Source organism: Diadema setosum, chromosome 4 (assembly GCF_964275005.1).
Source record: "Diadema setosum chromosome 4, eeDiaSeto1, whole genome shotgun sequence".
NCBI classification, from domain to species: domain Eukaryota; kingdom Metazoa; phylum Echinodermata; class Echinoidea; order Diadematoida; family Diadematidae; genus Diadema; species Diadema setosum.
In genome coordinates, this window is record NC_092688.1 from 19,894,575 (window position 1) to 19,915,187 (window position 20,613).

Genomic DNA, 20,613 nt, shown 5'->3' on the forward strand with positions numbered 1-20,613 from the left:
CACAATTGATTCCTTGCTTAGGCCTATACAGTACAGTCAACCTTGCTTTAAGGGGATGGCTAGTAACTGCTCAGTGGGAATGCTCGGGGATGATTGTTCCAATTCTTGTGGGATTCATTTAAGAGTACATTATATATCAGATATCTATTGTGTGAAAATTATTTGCTTCAGAACGGTCTCATATTCAAGTAATGTGCAGTTTAATGCCCTGTCACTGTACAGGCATGCTAACTTGGAAACATTAAACTGCACATTACTTGAATATGAGACCATTCCGAAGCAAATAATTTTCACCCGATAGATATATAATGTACATTGTACTCTTAAATGAATCCCACAAGAATTGGAACAATCGTCCCCCAGCATTCACACCGATTCCCACTGATCAGTTACTAGCCATCCCCTTTTAACCCGGAATCCGCCCCCCCCCCCCTCGACGTTTCGCGCTATAATTCTGTAACGCGAGAAGGCCTCGTTGCGAGGCTTCTTGACTTTGTTTGTTCAAGTCTCGCGCGACTTTTGAGACCAAATTTGCGACGTCCATGTATACTTTTGCGAAGCCACGCCCATTTTTGTAATGGAATGTCGCCCCAAAACGGGCACAATTTTGTGATTTTGTGTACATTTCCTATGGAAAACGGTGCTCTGTCATGAAAGTCATAAAAACCTGATTATTTTTACAATTAATCACTTCCATTGATTAGTTTTGTGCTAATTATGGTAGGAAAGTGGTCAGTGACAATTTCCAATAAAAAAACAAAGAAAAAACAAAAGTTGAAAAACAAGGAAATACATAATAAATTCTGAGAACAATAAAATACATAAGAATTGAAATGAGTTTTGGAAGTTTTTGTGATGTACAATTGTTGAATATGCCAAAACAGATTTACAGATCAAAAATTAGACTCTCAATGCTTTTAATTGGGCTAAAATATGATCTTGAGCTTAATTTGCTTAATTTCCAATAAAAAAACAAAGGAAAAAAAAAGTTGAAAAACAAGGAAATACATAATAAATTCTGAGAACAATAAAATACATAAGAATTGAAATGAGTTTTGGAAGTTTTTGTGATGTACAATTGTTGAATATGCCAAAACAGATTTACAGATCAAAAATTAGACTCTCAATGCTTTTAATTAGGCTAAAATATGATTTTGAGCTTAATTTGCATAATTAATCAATTAAAATTTGAATTTGCTTGTTTCAAAAAATCTTATGACACAATATTGTAGATTATGACGCGGGTCTCACGCAAGTCGAATAACACAAAGTCGAATAATCGCCTGAGTAGGTTGTTTTTTCAAGTCCTCTTCTCTTTATATTAGATTTATTTCAATCCCTCGTAAGTCGAATTTTCTCGAAGTTGAAGCTACAGTGTATTTAGTCCAAATACATGTTATACATGCAAATAATCTTGCTGATACAGACTTGTGCATAACATACTCATTCATCCGTGTTAAGGGTGAAACATCATATGGCTGCAGAAACTGTCAATTTATGCTCTAATCTCAACACATTTACATGTATGCATATTATGAGTGAAATAATACTGTGATAACAGAATATCAGCTGTGATCACGGACAGTGTTTTGCAATCTCAGAGCATGTTTGATCATGGTTGCTACATAATTTTCCATCCCATAGCAGTATCCATTGACTTCCATACAAGTGAATCACATGCAACTTGTTGGGAAGCACTACTGCTCAGGAAAGATTGATCATCATTTAAAGGTAGGGAATCCCATTTGCATGCCTTAAATGAAGAGTTGTATAAATACAGTGGTATGTTGAAGAGAGTATCATTTTAGAAACTCCCATAAAGCATTGAAAGTGGAAGGTAACATTTAGTACATTTTTATTGACCGTAGATTTTGAATTGAATTTTTTTCGGGGCTCACCATAAATTCCAGTACATTACTAGGCTACCTTTGCAGACCCATGCACTGCATGTGTGTCAATCATGTATATTTTGTGAAGAAAGTTCATCAAAACTTACAAACATTTCTATATACATTCTTGCCACACACTCTATATGTTATTACATCAGCTCTTATACTTATAGATTTGTGTTTATAGATTAAAAAAAATACAGAAGACTGCAACAAAAAGGCTTAAGTGTGGCTGACACACAGAACTACTGAGTAGTTGTTTTGTGCATTATTCAAATTGTAGATAACTGTTGACTTCCAAATTTCTCAGCAGTGGCCTAAACAAGTCCCCTGAGGTTCATATTTAATGTTTTGCTGCATTTTGGGAGGTCTGTAAAAGGTATCCCCTACCTTTAACATATCTACTGGTACCCACTACTGAACAGGGCTGGCGGAGCGTTTTCAAAAGTGGGGGGGGGGGGGCCCCACTTCCGGGTTTCATGAGCTAACAAGCAAAAAAAAAAAGGGAGGGGGGGGGTCTTCAGCACATAACCTTACCGCACTCACACTTCAAGATCACTTGTCTATTTCTTTTTCCGGGTTTAAAAAAGTGGGGGGGGGGGGGGCCCCAAAGTGATAACACCTTATGTACTGTATACGCCATACATTTCGCGAGTCTAAATTTTTGTCGTGAGTGGGTTAAATTTGCGATTGTGGAGTCCTGTACTGAACGGAGAAGTGTACATGCGTACGTCACATTCACATCGGGATCAGGTTCAATATTTCCGCGTATCTTTAATTTTGCGAACAGCACCTGACTCGCAAAATTCGTGAAAATTAAAACCTCGCGAAATATTCGGCGTAAACAGTATTCCTTTGTATGGTGCACAAAAAGTGGGGGGGGGGGGGTCCCGAGCCCCCCAGGCCCCCCAGGCCCCCCCGATTCCGCCGGCCATGCTGAAGAGGGAACTCCCTCCAGGATTAAAAGTTGTGTGCTTACGATCAAAACTGTTTCACACTTATGATTTCAAATTCCTCCAAAACAACTCGTTATTCTGGCAGATCACATCAGCCACAAATGTTTCTTGGTAGCTAAACCCTTTTGATTTCGATACAGTATATGGCAAGCAGATTCCTAGTGGTAAAAGATAAATTTTGAGCCCTTCTGCGAACCACATTTTACCTTTAAACATCAAAGACTTGACACGGCATAAGATATCCAATCCTCCATAAGGAGTTACACAATTTATTTTGTTTGAGTGAATAGAACCATGTTCAAGGTAGCTGATGTATTTAACCGTATTTTACATCCTATTGACACTTGGACTGCTTTAGTTGAGAGAAAAAAAAAGAACTTTTTAACTCCAGTCGATGAGATTAATGAGCCAAATGAACATATCAAGACAGTGGCGGATCCAGGCGGAAGCGCACCTGGCGCGCATTCCCCCCCCCCCTTTTATTTTTTGTTAAAACAAAAGAAAGAAAAAGAAAAAAAATTGGGGGAGGGGTGCATGCCCCCCCCCCCACCTTTACTTTGTAAAGGCGCCCCCTCTTTTTACGGAATTCCTGGATTCGCCCCTTCAAGAGACTGCCAAGACTTCACAAATATTTTAGAACTGTGAAACCAGCGAATCAGGATGGAAGTTTTCATTGCAAGCAGAGAATATGTCAGACAATGTGATATGTGAATATCAAAATGGGGCTTTAAAGGTAGGGGATACCTTTTACAGAACTCCCAAAATGCAGCAAAACATTAAAATATGAACCTCAGGGGACTTGTTTAGGCCACTGCTGAGAAATTTGGAAGTCAACAGTTATCTACAATTTGAATAATGCACAAAACTCAACTACTCAGTAGTTCTGTGTGTCAGCCACACTAAGCCTTTTTGTTGCAGTCTTCTGTATTTTTTATCTATAAACACAAATCTAAAAGTACAAGAGCTGATGTAATAGCATATAGTGTGGCAAGAATGTATATAGAAATGTTTGTAAGTTTTGATGAACTTTCTTCACAAAATATACATGATGGACACACATGCAGTGCATGGGTCTGCAGAGGTAGCCTAGCAATGTACGGGAATTTACGGTGAGCCCCGAAAAAATTCAATTCAAAATCTAACGGTCAATAAAAATTTACTAAATGTTACCTTCCACTTTCAATACTTTATGGGAGTTTCTAAAATGATACTCTCTTCAACATACCACTGTATTTATACAACTCTTCATTTAAGGCATGCAAATGGGATTCCCTACCTTTAAAATAGCGCTTCACATGATATTCACAACATCAATGTACAAATCCAAAAGTCCTATATACATGTATGTACTTGCAAGTTATTCCAAATTAGATATGAGACATTCATGATTTACAATTATCACTGTCAAAGATTCTGGTTGAGAACGATGCAACAAATAACTTAGGCAGTTATTGATTAAATGACTTTAATAACATAAGGAGGTCAATCTTTGTTGAAAATAAATGTGGCATGATCAGAATATAATGGTTTACGAAACAAAGTTAATTACATAGCTTGTTATCAGTACTGTCATTTGCTAGTAACGTGACCATTTGTCAAGTTGTGGTACCTACCATTAGGTGCATTGGTAGATTGGTATATTTTGTTACTTTTTTGGTAATGTTTATTTTCCAGTTTCCACTTTATCTACCCCATCCCTTTCTGTCACAGGAATAATTGCAGAAAATACAGAAACCTGCCCATTAACTTACCACGAAATGTTTAGAATGCGTTTAGCGAAAGTATCATTTCTTGTCCCTGTTTTATCAGGAGTAAGAATCTCTGCAGCCAGTGACAACAACTGTTTAGCTGCAGCTATAAGAGTTGCGACAAATTAAAAAAATACACGGTTTCGTGACACTGAAACTCCATCCTCCCTAATTACATCACTCGTGAACTGTGGCTGCAGGCCACAGTGGCAAACTCAATGACATGACCTCATACACTGATCATCTGTAATAGGCTGTGTGGGAGACAGAAAACACTGGCAGTGCCAAGTGCTCCCAAAGTTCGTAACCGAGACGCCACCTCAGCATCTTTCTTCATGCAGCGACTCTCATTCTGGCATAGTCACAATAATGGTGCACCATCAATATGCACAGAGTCCATGATGAGACTGCAGCAAACTGGTGACTACAAGATCCCCCATGTCTCACAGACGGTCTCCTTCAAAAGCCAGAGCTATGAGAGAGAGAGAGAGAGTGAAGCCATTCACATTCTGAGCCTAGTCAAATCAGGTCTAGATCTACCATTCCAGGTGACACAGGTACACGCTTGAGTGCGGACACTTGGGACCTGCCCTGATTCTTCCATCTCCTCAGTCTAGGGAAGTTCTCGAGTTCTGCCTCTAGAGTTCACCAGTCACCTCCGTCTCCATCTTCATCATCTCCATCCTCATCCCTCGGTATCCTGACATCCTGGTCCTCGTCGAACTGGAGGTTGGTGTCGATGCTGAAGAGGATGTCGCTCATGGAGTCTTCCTCTGACGGATCCAACGGCATGAACCTTACCAGGCTGTAGTCATCGATCTGGGTGGAAAATCGTACGAACACAGTGGTCAGATGTGGTGACAAAGTAGTGTGTAAGAGTACAGTGTCAAGATGCAGTGTCAGTGTCAAATATGAGCCACGGTATTTAAGACAAGGTGTCAATGAACGGTGTCAAGACATGGTGTCAAATAGGTGTTTAGGTGTCAAGACAAAGTGTAAAGAAAATATGTCTAAGGGGAAATCAAGACCAGTTAAAAATTAGTCCAAAAATACAGAGTAAAACGCTATATGCACAACAGTGAAAATTTGATCAAAATCAAAATTGCATATCATAGTAGCAAAATGTCACAATTACAATCTAACTTTCATAATTTTAATTAATTTTGATCAAATTTTCACTGCTTTGCTTATCAAATTAGACTTTCTTCATATACTAACTTTTATCTGGTCTGGAATTCCCCTGTAGGGTATAATGCCAGGACAGGGTGTGAATATACGATGTCAATGTGTGTGTCAAGTTGTAAAGAAAAAAGGTCATGGCAATGTGTTAATTTGATGCATCACAGCAACATGAAGACAAAGTATTCATGAAAATGGCCTATGCTTCGCTTCAAGGAATGGAAGCTATGTAACCCCATCTTGGCTCATCTGCAGAACATTCTACAAGCAGCCCACTTTCCTGTCAGCACACTCCATAAAAAGTTAGAGGAAGTCTTTAAATCTTTCCATCACTTCACAGGCTTAAAATTAATTGACATACAAATTATTCTACTTTAAACTGCCAAATGTAATGGAGATTATGCATCACAAGAATCCCACAGCTATACTCTGACTACTTTTCAAAACATCTACATAAAAAAAAAAGTAAACTCATTCCCACAAATATCAAAACAGATTCTATGTATCATCCCTCACTTGCCAAAAAGACTGACAAACAGCAGTTTAGGACATACCAAGTTTGCAATGGACATGTTGAGTTTTTGGAATTTCTCTGACATGTGCTCCTCTTCCATCACTAGCTCCTTGGGGTCAGGATCTAGAAACCTATGTAACAATACAAACAACATGAGACAAAAGGTAGCCATTACAACAGAAAGAGTACGACAAAATTGCATGTAAGTACAAAATCTTGGTAAAGGGAGTATTATAAGTTATACTGCAGTTAATAGAGGCATGCACTAAAATGAATCACAAAATCATTCTAACTTAGGTCAGCTATGTTAATGACAAAGAAAAGACCAATGCAAGTCACTCAAACACAATTTTTAAATTACTTCTGAGCACATTGCACATTATGTTATCTGACTCAGGGCTCATCTAATAGGGGGATTGACACACACAAAACAGAATGTAGCTCTAATTCTGGCAAAGGACATAACAATACCTTCACATCTTGTTCAGTAAAGGTGTACCCGGTATATGTCAAAACCTAGTGCAGACTACCATCAACAAACCTCTCATGAATAATTCCGGATGCAAATGGAATATATTTGTATTCTCCTAGATAGAAATAACATGCAATTGTGCTCTCGGCTGTTTATTCACTTATTTTGCCATTCATATAGTTTTTTCTTTTCTTTTTTTTTTCCAAACACAGCTTGCAATCATTTTGTATCTTCGTATTTGTCCTTGCCTTACTGTGAAAGGAATTCATCACAAAAACTATCAGATACAAACACATCATCATGTATGTCTGCATCTGTTCATACCTGTGATGTTAAAGGAATTCATCACAAAAATAAGACATCTTGTCATTATCTTAAATGCATTCAAGGGACAAGGGATGGGAATAAAGAAACAAAAATACCTTTCTATATTCTTTTTTGACGCAGCATTGAGGAGGTCCATCTTGCTCATGATGTTGATGTGAGGAATCTCCAGGTTGACCATAGTGGAGAGCGCAGACAGCATCCCTACACACAAATAGAACAGTCCATACTACTTGTATCATCAATGGCACACTGTTTATATGAGTTTTGAACAAACAAGGAAAGAAAAGGAGTACCAGTTCCAAATAAATGAGCATTAGCTCATGCACGATAAAATTTCCTGGAGAAAGAAAAGTAGCTCTTTTTTTGCAAAAGGTTCGTCTAGCTCACACACAAATAGTTTTCCAGTTTCATCCTATTTCACATCAAAGATACATAAGGGACAATGGGGCATCTTGCAGCCTTGAAGCTTGCCCAGTGAACTACTGTTTCTTACTCTATAATACAAGGTTGAAATGGAACAAGGAAAAGTAGAAATTACGCGGTGCGTAATATATGTCCCCGCCGGAAGTAGCATTTTGTAGCAAAATGTACAATAAAGGTCAAAAATCAAGGTCAAAGGTCAAAGAAGTCAAAGGTCAAAATTCTGTGTAGAAGTTTTGAAGCGCTCACCTAGTGCCATCACATAAAGCAAAAGGAATCGAAATCGGGTTAGAAATGGCGAAGGAGTAGCATTTTGTAGCAAAATGTACAACAAAACGTAGGTCAAAATTTAAGGTCAAAGGTCAAAATTCTGTGTAGAAGTTTTGAAGCCCTCACCTAGTGCCATCACATAAATCAAACAGAATTGAAATCAGGTAAGAAATGGCGAAGGAGTAGCATTTTGTAGCAACGTGTACAATACAGGCCAAAAAAATCAAGGTCAAAGGTCAAAGAAGTCAAAGGTCAAAATTCTGTGTAGAAGTTTTGAAGCCCTCACCTAGTGCCATCACATAAAGGAAACGGAATCGAAATCGGGTTAGAAATGGCGAAGGAGTAGCATTTTGTAGCCAATGTACAATACAGGTCAAAAATCAAGGTCAAAGGTCAAAGAAGGCAAAGGTCAAAATTCTGTGTAGAAGTTTTGAAGCCCTCACCTAGTGCCATCACATAAAGCAAACGGAATCGAAATCGGGTTAGAAATGGCGAAGGAGTAGCATTTTGTAGCAAAATGTACAATATAGGTCAAAAATCAAGGTCAAAGGTCAAAGAAGGCAAAGGTCAAAATTCTGTGTAGAAGTTTTGAAGCCCTCACCTAGTGCCATCACATAAAGCAAACGGAATCGAAATCGGGTTAGAAATGGCGAAGGAGTAGCATTTTGTAGCAAAATGTACAATAAAGGTCAAAAATCAAGGTCAAAGGTCAAAGAAGTCAAAGGTCAAAATTCTGTGTAGAAGTTTTGAAGCCCTCACCTAGTGCCATCACATAAAGGAAACGGAATCGAAATCGGGTTAGAAATGGCGAAGGAGTAGCATTTTGTAGCCAATGTACAATACAGGTCAAAAATCAAGGTCAAAGGTCAAAGAAGGCAAAGGTCAAAATTCTGTGTAGAAGTTTTGAAGCCCTCACCTAGTGCCATCACATAAAGCAAACGGAATCGAAATCGGGTTAGAAATGGCGAAGGAGTAGCATTTTGTAGCAAAATGTACAACAAAATGTAGGTCAAAATTTAAGGTCAAAGGTCAAAATTCTGTGTAGAAGTTTTGAAGCCCTCACCTAGTGCCATCACATAAATCAAACAGAATTGAAATCAGGTAAGAAATGGCGAAGGAGTAGCATTTTGTAGCAAAGTGTACAATACAGGCCAAAAAAATCAAGGTCAAAAGTCAAAGAAGTCAAAGGTCAAAATTCTGTGTAGAAGTTTTGAAGCCCTCACCTAGTGCCATCACATAAAGGAAACGGAATCGAAATCGGGTTAGAAATGGCGAAAGAGTAGCATTTTGTAGCAAAATGTACAATAAAGGTAAAAAATCAAGGTCAAAGGTCAAAGAAGTCAAAGGTCAAATTTCTGTGTAGAAGTTTTGAAGCGCTCACCTAGTGCCATCACATAAAGCAAACGGAATCGAAATCGGGTTAGAAATGGCGAAGGAGTAGCATTTTGTAGCAAAATGTACAACAAAATGTAGGTCAAAATTTAAGGTCAAAGGTCAAAATTCTGTGTAGAAGTTTTGAAGCCCTCACCTAGTGCCATCACATAAATCAAACAGAATTGAAATTGGGTAAGAAATGGCGAAGGAGTAGCATTTTGTAGCAAAGTGTACAATACAGGCCAAAAAAATCAAGGTCAAAGGTCAAAGAAGTCAAAGGTCAAAATTCTGTGTAGAAGTGTTGAAGCCCTCACCTAGTGCCATCACATAAAGCAAACGGAATCGAAATCGGGTTAGAAATGGCGAAGGAGTAGCATTTTGTAGCAAAGTGTACAATACGGGTCAAAAAATCAAGGTCACAGGTCAAAGAAGTCAAAGGTCAAAATTCTGTGTAGAAGTGTTGAAGCCCTCACCTAGTGCCATCACATAAAGCAAACGGAATCGAAATCGGGTTAGAAATGGCGAAGGAGTAGCATTTTGTAGCAAAATGTACAATATAGGTCAAAAAATCAAGGTCAAAGGTCAAAGAAGTCAAAGGTCAAAATTCTGTGTAGAAGTTTTGAAGCCCTCACCTAGTGCCATCACATAAAGCAAACGGAATCGAAATCGGGTTAGAAATGGAGAAGGAGTAGCATTTTGTAGCAAAACGTACAATACAGGTCAAAAATCAAGGTCAAAGGTCAAAGAAGTCAAAGGTCAAAATTCTGTGTAGAAGTTTTGAAGCCCTCACCTAGTGCCATCATATAAAGCAAACGGAATCGAAATCGGGTTAGAAATGGCGAAGGAGTAGTATTTTGTAGCAAAATGTACAATATAGGTCAAAGGTCAAGGTCAAAGGTCACGACTGAAATTCTGTGTAGAAGTTTCAAAGCTCCCATGTAGTGCTATCATATAAAGCAAACAGAATCAAAATTGGCTCATAAATGACAGAGAAGTAGCAAATTGAAGATTTTGATCACACACGGACGCACACACGGACGGACGGACGGACGGACGGACACACGGACACACACGTACGGAGCCCGTTTCATAGTCCCCTGCTCGAACTCGTTCGGCGGGGACAATAAACCACTCACAGGGGTTAGCCTTTTTCAAAAACTTGCCTGAAATTGCATGAAACTGTCCACTTCCCTGAGTTTTTACCTCACTCTACTCTTTGCAAGAAGTACAGAGGGACTTTAATCACGCAGAGAATGTGACTCTCTCACATGTAGGACTTCCATACTTTGCCCCATCTCTGGAACAATGCACTTTTGCCAACAAACACAAAAAATTGCTTGATGGCATACACTATAACGTCACAGGGGTTTGAACCATAGACCTGCTTACTGAAAACTAGATATGCCACTGACTAAGCAAGCCTGGCTGACTTGCAGGGCTAAAACTAAGCATTTCTTCACTGGAAGGTGTGATGAAACAAGCAAATGTTATCACATAGGTTATTCACAATTAATTGATTGCCAACACTGACCTGAAAAGAACTTGGCGGTGTCCACCATAAACTGGGCATCAATGAGGAAGACACCACAGATGCGGAAGTCCCAGGAGCGAAGAGTGTCAACCAGCTGCCTCATGACTGGGATGTGAGTGTAAAGCTCGATCTGACCTGAATAGTGTAATGAGTGACATATGAGTACATCTCATTTTTTAACCCTTTCGGTGCCAATAAGTTAAAAGTGTACAAATTTCACACACATATCTAAGGACAGGAGATAAAAGTGGCACACAGAGGTTTAAGTGATCAAAGAACACTTGAGAGCATTCATTCTTGTGATCAAACTTTCAGTATCCTAGAATAAGATCACATGAAGGATATGCCTAGAGAAACTTGCATCTTTCTTGCTCTGCAATTTTCGTCATTGTTGATCGTATCTTACCCTACTTCTAATGGAAAGACTCAGTAACTGCTAATGTATGCGTGTCTATGGTTTAGAAGCCAACAGGCTAGATAATCTTACAAATTCCAGAGGTAACATCATCATGTAAAATATAATGTTATCAATATAACAACAACACTGTTTATGTGCTTCTACAGATCTGCAATTTCTATCATATCCAAAAACTGAATACTGACTTAAAAAAAAAACACACACACATACACACAAACAGATTCAGCTTCAAAAGAATGTAGAAGCTGAGCAGAGAAATTGAACTCTTTACCTGGGCAGTCAATGATGATGTAATCACCATCAACTTCTCCAAGTTGTTCTTGCAGCCAGTCAAAGTTTTGGGCAAAGTATCTGCAACAGATTAAAATGAGTACCGTGTCAAAATACACACAGCAAACCTGTGTGATTGATTTTTCATTGACAAATCATCATGTCTAGCAGAATTACACAATACATATTTATGCCATCTCACTCATTAAGACAGGACATTTTTCATGCCATTATGATAGACATACAGGTAATTGTTTCTAACACTACTTCACCACCTCTTCCAAACATTTTGCAATTCCATTTCCTGTAAGACAATGTTCAATTAAACTCCTTCTGTCCTATACTCATGAAATCAAGTTGAATATATATATTGGCCTCTGCAATGCAAGCAACAATGGTGAGACTTTTTGACACTTACTCCATGCAGAATATGAGTCCCCCATTGGGTCCCAGCCTCAGACTCTCATCCTCCATGACATCACCAACTTCAATCAATTCACGGATATCTGAAAATAAAACAAAACCTGCTTCAGGGATTGCAGTATGGACACTAATAATACCTCACACTTCACACCGTGTACTTTGCATCCATTACTAAGTGTGTGTGTGCATAAGTCAATTCTATTTGATCTTTTATCTAGAGACCTACGAGAGTAATGAACTTTCTTTCCCATCAAAACATACATTTTTAAATCTACAATTTTAAAAATGCATTCTTTAAACAGTGTAAGGTCTGAAATTGCAAAGATTTACATAGCAAATAAAACATACTCATTTGGCTTGTTGGTTTCTAATGATTGATCAGCAATAGCCATATACATAACCAGTGATGATTGTGAATTTCATTATGAGAAAGCAATGTCATTTGAATTGAAATGTGATTTTTACACCTAATGGCAGGAATCAGAGCACTTATGCATTACTTACTCCATTAGAACAGGAACAAAAATTGCTCACAAAAAAGTGAAGCTGCTTACTCTGCACGCACATCACAACAGTGTTAAGGAGAGGTAAGCAAGTTACATAAAATGATCTTGTGTCCTGATTGATATATAAAATGGAATTACCAGCAACTGGCTGATAGTCGAAGAACTCTGCTGCCGGATCCAAGTTCACAACATGGGCCTGTCTCCCGATGGTCTCACAGTGTTTCTGGACATTGCTGCAGTAAGTAGACTAAATGGAAACAAAAAAACGCAAGAAAACATACGATTAAGGTCTCTTTTTCATTACCGGTGGCAATCCGAGTCCCATTTCATAAAATGTGTTATAACAGCATCTCTTGCTAGAATAGCAAATTCTTGTAGCAACAGCAAAACAGGAACCAGGATTCATGCAATTACCACGGTACTTGCCACTGCAGAAAGAGATGCTATCATAGCAACCAATGCTATTGCAGTTTCCTGTATGGAATTTTGTGGGATCTGCCACACAAAAAACAGTTTTATAAGTAAAATGTCCTCATGGAAGTCAACCAAGGTGGAAAGGGATTGACATCACATTTTAGGTACTTGATTTTACAAAGTTCCCAATTAATTCAACTTCTCATGTCAGGGCTGCAAATACAAAAACCATATTTCAACCCTTCACAACATACACCACCAAAAGGCCCTACTTATATAATTATACAGCATCATAATAAAAACATCCAGAACCAATTGGAGGGGGGGGGGAATTATTTGATACTCATTATGCTGTAATTTCAAGTGAGATAGGGTACCACTGGTAAATAAGAGCTGCAATACTCTGACACATTGAAGCTAACCCACCACTCCCTAGTACTTGGAATTTAGCTCATTACCTCCGCCAAGGGAGGATATTATGTTTTCACTGCCATTTGTTTGTTTGTTTGTTTGTCTGTGTGCAAAATAAGTAAAAAAGTTGTGAACGGATTTGGATGAAACTTACATGAAAGGCTGAGAATGACACAAGGAACAGATGATTAAATTTTGGAAGTGATTTGGGAATTTTGATGGATTTTATGAAGGATTTTCCATATTTTGGCAGGTAGGGTCAATGAACTTGTAAGATAAAGCCGCATATTTTTTAAGTTTTCATACGCACACTAGAGTGCATGCTCTAGTTTCTACTGGTCCAGGGCGAGGCGCGCCGCGCAGCTGGTATTGATGACGTAACAAAAGGCTTCTAATGTGTTCTATATTGGGCAATTTTTCAGCATACATACGTATGGGTAAAAAGCACTGCTCTCTACAGAAGAAGATCAGTGGTGGAAATGAGCTACCGTACCTGGCGGAGGTCTGCACTCTCAGAAGGCTTCTCTAGTTTATGAAGATTTCATGCATCATTAATCAGTCAAATAAGGTCACCGAATTGACACTGTTCTGTGATGGCACTTCTTTCCAAACTGACCACTGATTTTACATCAAACTAAAAGATTTTTACTATTATTGTTTGCCAACTTTTTATATTAAGTGTTTAAAGCGGCATGGATGTATGCACTGCAGATAACTCACCTTGCCACTCCCTGCAGGTCCCATGACTATCTGAGCATACCGAGGCATCCTGATTCCACACTCTTGATCAAGCTTGTCTCTGTATTCAGGCGGGAATGGTTATTCTGGTCTGAGATGTGTGAAATGATGTTTGAAAAGCATTTAGATGTGAGCCACATAAAAACAGATGTATGATATAGCCACCATTTTGCTTACAATTTGGTGACAAAAAAAAAAAAAAAAAAAAAAAAAACTTTCTACAATGAGAATACAGTGGAAGCACTACTTTCATTGTCTTCCATTGCTTGTATTCTCTACAATGTAAATACAGCTACTGGTAGTTTACTGCCAATTGCAAGTAAGACGTTCCACTGGTACTCTATTTTCCCTCAATTGACATTGATTCAGTTGTCACTTTCTTCACCTGTTTTCAATAAAATTTACCTGTAAACACGTCTCATCATCAAAATGTAAATTTATCATTTAAACTCAATGCTATAAACAAAAACAGGTAAACAGTCTTTGTGAGTCTAAATGATCAAGTTCCATTCAAAGTTTTGGAACTAAAATAGTTGACCTAGTACTCCCAATTGCAAGTCATGAAGGATCAATAATTGCAGCATGCAGTCTCATACACATGCTTACAGCCATGACTCATAGACGTAGGCTCAGATCACAGTCATGACGTCCTACAGAGACACAAATGTCAGAATAGACACACTATAGCTAGTTAAAGGAAACCAAAACCCAAAGAGCAATGTGGAATGAGTGAAAGCAGCAACAGTAGGCCTACATTAATAGCAGAACACATCGGTAAAAGTTTGAGGAAAATCAGACAATCGATGCAAAAGTTATTAATTTTTACAATTTTGGTGTTGTAATGACTGGATAAGGAGACCACTAGACTTCATGATGTCATATGTGTGGACAACAATATACAGAAAATATAAAGAGAATTCCATAAATATTCATTTTTCATGAAAATTACACATTCCATTAACTTCATACTGACATATATTAAGGGGAGTAATTATTCCCCCTGCTTTCTAAAAGCGATTAGTGAAGTGCTTTTTCTTTACACTAGTAGAAAAGTGAAAGCACATTGAATTTTCTTTACATTTTCTTTATACTGCTGTCCACACATGATGAGTTTATGATGTCATAAACTCAACAAGTAGGGATTCTAGTCTCCTTATCCAGAGGTTCCAACAACAAAACTTTTAAAATTCCTAACTTTTGCATTGCCATTGATTGTCTGATTTTCCTCAAACTTTCACTGATGTGCTCTTATGATGTTGCTGCTTTCACTCAATCCACATTTCTCATTGAGACTTTAGGTTTTGGTTTCCTTTCGGGCTTTAATTGAGTGTGAGTAGATCTAACGTTACATCTGTACATAACATATTGAGGAGTGCAGAGCCAGCTGAAGTGTGTAAAACTTTAAGGGCATACTCATGAGATAGGCCCCACCACTGCGTGTCCGTACTGATATTTATTACTACGGCGGCTCGCCCGTTTATACTCGTGAATTCAGCCCCACCGTGTGGCGTTCATCGGTAGATAAGCACGGCAGTGGGACTTTCTTCCACAGTATAATACTCGTGAATGCGACCCCACCAAACGGTGTTTACGCGAGATTGATACAGCGGTGGGGCCGATTTCCACACCATAGCATCTTTCATCCTCCCTTTCTCTCATTTTTTTTTTTCTTTGGTCTTCAACTTTTTATTCTCGGAAGGACTCCCTGGCCTAATGACAGGGACTATTACTAATGTCCCTCAACTAATCTAACGGCCGATTTAACCATAAATACAACCCTACCTAACCATACTAACCCTAACCCTAACCTAACCTTGCTTGCTAACACACGGGTGCACGCGCAATGCGGAGCCAGGGCTAAGGCAGGGGCTGATTTCACGATTTTGCCACAACGGCACAACTTGCCACACACAAGTTCTAGTTCTAAACACTTGCTACAATGACCACGGACACGGTGATGACCAGTGTAAAGTGACGTGTCAGGCAGTGATGATTGTAGCTTCATAGGTATCATGGTTAAAATTTACTATCATCAAAGAAGGTCTAAGATTAAGAATGAGATGGTAGACCATTGCACTGGCACTAAGGAGTGTGTAGTGCAGTGCCCGTGCCTAGTGCCGTGGTGGTAGTATTAGTGTGTTGAATTGACATGCCACATGGCCCGCGGCCGTGGCCATGGATGGATGGGAACTCATAAAATTACCCACGTCAGATTACATATATGGGACTACTCGACACACATTGCCCCGAATTGTGACTCACAGCAGACACTACGCTTAGGAACTAAGTGGACATGGATAATTTCAGTTGTTTTAATAGATAGTTTCAAATACTTGGGTTTACCTTATCAAAAGAATAATCTTGATACAACCTCTGTAGATTCCCTTTTCTTGAAGTTTGGCGACGGTAACCTTCCACATTGTCGTCACAGTACGGAGAAGTAGCGTATGAGGGCGCTATTTGTATTTTTGTATTTTATTTTATTTATTTTATTTACTTTCTTATTTATTTTTTTTTTTTACAGCGCCGTGTTACTAGTATTATGAATTTACTGATGATATTGGATTATAAAGATTTTTGTCACTGCATGTACTCATGACAAGCTCTCTGAGTGCAATTCATAGATATTTGCATTAACAACAACAAAAAAAAAGAAAAGAAAAAGATACCCCCTTTAACCCTAAAAGGGCCGGGGGGGGGGCGGAATCCGCCCCCCCCCCCCCCCCCCGACGTTTCGCGCTATAATTCTGTAACGCGAGAAGGCCTCATCGCGAGGCTTCTTGACTTTCTTCGTTCAAGTCTCGCGCAACTTTTGAGACCAAATTTGCAACGTCCGCGCATACTTTTGCGAAGCCACGCCCATTTTTGTAACGGAATGTCGCTCCAAAACGGGCACGATTTTGTGATTTTGTGTACATTTCCTATGGAAAACAATGCTCTGTCATGAAAGGCATAAAAACCTGATTATTTTTACAATTAATCACTTTCATTGATTAATTTTGTGCTAATTATGGTAGAAAAGTGGTCAGTGATAATTTCCAATGAAAAAACAAAGAAAAAACAAAAGTTGAAAAACAAAGAAATACATAAGAAATTTTGAAAACAATAAAATACATAAGAATTGAAATGAGTTTTGGAAGTTTTTGTGATGTACAATTGTTGAATATGCTAAAACAGATTTACAGATCAAAAATTAGACTCACAATGCTTTTTATTAAGCTAAAATATCACCTTGAGCTTAATTTGCATAATTAATTAATTAAAATTAGAAATTGATTGTTTCAAAAAATCTTATAACACAATCTTGTAGATTATGACGCGGGTCTCACGCATGCAAAATTTCATCGCGATCGCACCACCGATGGCCGAGATCTCGGGGGGGGGGGGGGAATCCGCCCCCCCCCCCCCGGTCTGAGCATAGCCAAAAAAGCCCGGCCCCTTTAGGGTTAATGATGGAAATGGGATACGATTTTGACCCCCTGTCACAGGCTATTCAGAGGGGAGCAATCAAAATTAATATACCAGAGAAGGTGTACTTCCCTACGAAAAGAAGGCCAGCTCGGTATGCTTTGCAGCCAAACAAGCACTTTAAAGCACATTCGGGAAAATAGGGGAAAGTCCGTCAAGAAGTCGCGATACACCTAATTCTGATTTTTGTTTTCGGGGGTTTGAAACTAACCTCATTCGGGACCCTACTTCAGGATTGTTGGGGATACGATTTGAAAACTATATACCCCAGAAAAATAAATTGAAAAAGAACCCACTTTTCTCCCGAATTGAGCCCCTGAAACATGCTCTTTTCCCGAAAAACCGGTAACGCGTATGCAGTACAAAATAATTATCACCTGAGTGGGGGAGGGGTAAGATGTGTTTGTAGTGTCTTTCCCTCGAATTACAGAGATGGATGATGCGACCATTAGATTTTATGTCTACTACTATGAATGGTGTTTTTATGTTTTTACTTGGTTTCTTTTGTTTGAGACTACAGAAATAAAAATATGGTCTCCCATTTAGTTGCAAATGTTTCTAGGCATACAACATAATCATTAGCATCAATGAAGCATTAGGCCTAGTATGAATTACTAGGCCTATTTTTTTTTTCTTAAAAAGGGGGCAGGGGGCACTCCGTGGGGTTCATTTTGATGAAACCTATAGGCTTATTGAACACTGTCAAGCTGCACAATATTGTTTAGCTATAAGAAGTTAATGCTTCATTTCCAGTATCTTGTATTGAATATTAGGCCTACACATGATTTCTGGTTTTTTTTTTAATGTAATATGACTTTCTTGACGTCATTACATTCACTTACACTGGCGTAGCCAGGGGGGGGGGGCGATGGGGGCGGTCGCCCCCCCTAAGATTTGGACCGAGGATTTGGGAGGCGGAAAAAAAAATGCGTGTATACTGTATGCATGCACATGAAACGGGTCTCCTTTGCAACCTTTCATCAAATAAGATATTTTTTTTGAATATTTCACTCAAAGTGTGCACCAGATCGTTGAATTTCAATTCAAAATATGCAAAATCTCTCGTGCTTGGGAGGGGGTATCCCCCTCCCAAACCCTCCCCCTCTATGCCTCTTTCCCTAGCTAAGTACACTTTTTAGATTTACAAAAAATTCCGAATAATTCTGAGTGCACAAGACTTTTCACTAATATTCCGAAAACTGAAGGTTCCCTCATGTATAAGGGGAATTTCCCCTTTTAATCGACCCTTTCCTCCCTCAGCCCCCCCCCCCCCCCCTCCATCAGTTTTTTTTTTTTTTTTGATTACCCAAATGTTGATTCCATCAAATATGCGTATTATGCGTATACGAGATATCTCAATTTCAACCTTAAAAAGATAAAAGCTCCATCGGAAGGGAAGAGTGGAGATAACACTCGCCAACGCCTTCTCCCTGCTCGCCCCCCCCCCCCCCCCCCGCCATGCAAAGAAGTAGACTGTGGCTATACCAAGATCGCTTTATTTCAATTCTAAAAACGCAAAAGCTCCGCGAGCGGGAGGGGGAATCCCCCTTCCCCTAAGTTCTATCTCACTAGACTTTATACATACGCACAGATGGTGCACATTCGGAATAAGAGCTAAATTCCGTGATTTTAACACTTCGATGAAAAAGTGTTGCACCAAAAATTTGCACCAGATCGCTGAATTTCAGGTCTGAAAACGCAAAATCACCTTCGTGTGGGAGGGGATATGCCCCTATCTACACCCTCGTGTGCATGCTTTTTCTGTTTGATTGCTGAACAGACAGTGTTCATGATATTCAGTGTAAGAATTAATACAAGAAGACTAGTGTGTTTGAATGATACTGTTTTATAGGCAAATTGTTCAATAATAATCTACACTAAAATATACTGCAACCTTAAACAAGTGGGACTGTTTCAACTCGTTAAAACACGCAAAAACATGCATCAAATTGCACCATTTGCAACATCAAAATGCAAAAAGTTCTCACCGTAGGAGGGGGGACACCCCCCTCCCACACCCTCCCCTACCCCCTCGCTCGCTCCGCTCGCTCGGGTTCAGTCGAGTTCGTGATATACAGTGAAAAGAATTAATACAAGAAGTGTATCTAAATTATATCATTTTATAGGCAAATTGTTCAATAATAATCTACACTAAAATATACTACTACCTTTAACAAGTGGGACTGTTTCACGTCGATAAAACGAGCAAAAACATGCATCAAATTGCACTATTTGCAAAATCAAAATGCAAAAAGTTCTTACCGTGGGGGGGGGGGGGGGGACACCCCACTCCCACACCCTCCCCTCCCCCCTCGTTCGCTCCGCTCGCTCGGGTTCAGTCGCGTTCATGATATTCAGTGAAAAGAATTGATACAAGAAGTGTATTGGAATTATACCATTTTATAGGCGAATTGTTCAATAATAATCTACACTAAAATATACTGCTACCTTAAACAAGTGGGACTGTTTCACGTCGATAAAACGCGCAAAAACATGCATCAAATTGCACCATTTGCAACATCAAAATGCAAAAACTTCTTATCGTGGGAGGGGGGACACCCCCCTCCCACACCCTCCCCTCCCCCCTCGCTCGCTCCGCTCGCTCGGGTTTAGTCGCGTTCATGATATTCAGTGAAAAGAATTAATACAAGAAGTGTATTGGAATTATACCATTTTATAGACGAATTGTTCAATAATAATCTAAACTAAAATATACTGCAATCTTAAACAAGTGGGACTGTTTCACGTCGTTAAAACACGCAAAAACATGCATCAAATTGCACCATTTGCAAAATCAAAATGTAAAACGTTCTCACCGTGGGAGGGGGGAAACTCCCCTCCCACACCCTCCCCTGCCCCCTCGCTCGCTCCGCTCGCTCGGGTTCAGTCGCGTTCATGATATTCAGTGAAAAGAATTAATACAAGAAGACAAATTATACCATTATATAGGCAAATTGTTCAACAATAATCTACACTATTTTTTTATACTGCAATCTTAAACAAGTGGGACTGTTTCACGTCGTTAAAACACGCAAATACATGCATCAAATTGCACCATAATCAAAATGTAAAAAGTTCTCACCGTGGGAGGGGGGAAACCCCCCTCCCACACCCTCCCCTACCCCCTCGCTCCCTCCGCTCGCTCCGCTCGCTCGGGTTCAGTCGCGTTCATGATATTCAGTGAAAAGAATTAATACAAGAAGTGTATTTGAATTATACCATTTTATAGGCAAATCGTTCAATAATAATCTACACTAAAATATACTGCAATCTTAAACAAGTGGG

General features: G+C 39.2%; 1 protein-coding gene across 1 annotated transcript; it reads right to left on the reverse strand.

The window, feature by feature from the left end:
* Positions 1-4,668: 4,668 nt before the first annotated feature.
* LOC140226982 (GPN-loop GTPase 3-like) lies at positions 4,669-16,295 on the reverse strand. The gene is made up of 9 exons (XM_072307416.1): positions 16,204-16,295; positions 13,843-13,951; positions 12,436-12,544; positions 11,787-11,874; positions 11,370-11,449; positions 10,681-10,815; positions 7,181-7,286; positions 6,327-6,417; positions 4,669-5,412 (listed from the first exon to the last, which is right to left on the reverse strand). The coding sequence occupies exons 2-9, from the start codon at positions 13,888-13,890 to the stop codon at positions 5,239-5,241; spliced, it is 831 nt and encodes a 276-aa protein (XP_072163517.1). The 5' UTR covers positions 13,891-13,951; positions 16,204-16,295; the 3' UTR covers positions 4,669-5,238.
* Positions 16,296-20,613: the final 4,318 nt, after the last annotated feature.

Excerpts from the sequence above, each read along its gene's own strand:
- LOC140226982 (XM_072307416.1), bottom strand. The coding sequence starts at position 13,890 with ATGCCTCGGTATGCTCAGATAGTCATGGGACCTGCAGGGAGTGGCAAG. Across the intron at positions 12,545-13,842 it reads GACCTGCAGGGAGTGGCAAG|TCTACTTACTGCAGCAATGT; the intron begins GTGAGTTATCTG and ends GTTTCCATTTAG. Across the intron at positions 10,816-11,369 it reads CATCATCATTGACTGCCCAG|GTCAGATCGAGCTTTACACT; the intron begins GTAAAGAGTTCA and ends TACACTATTCAG.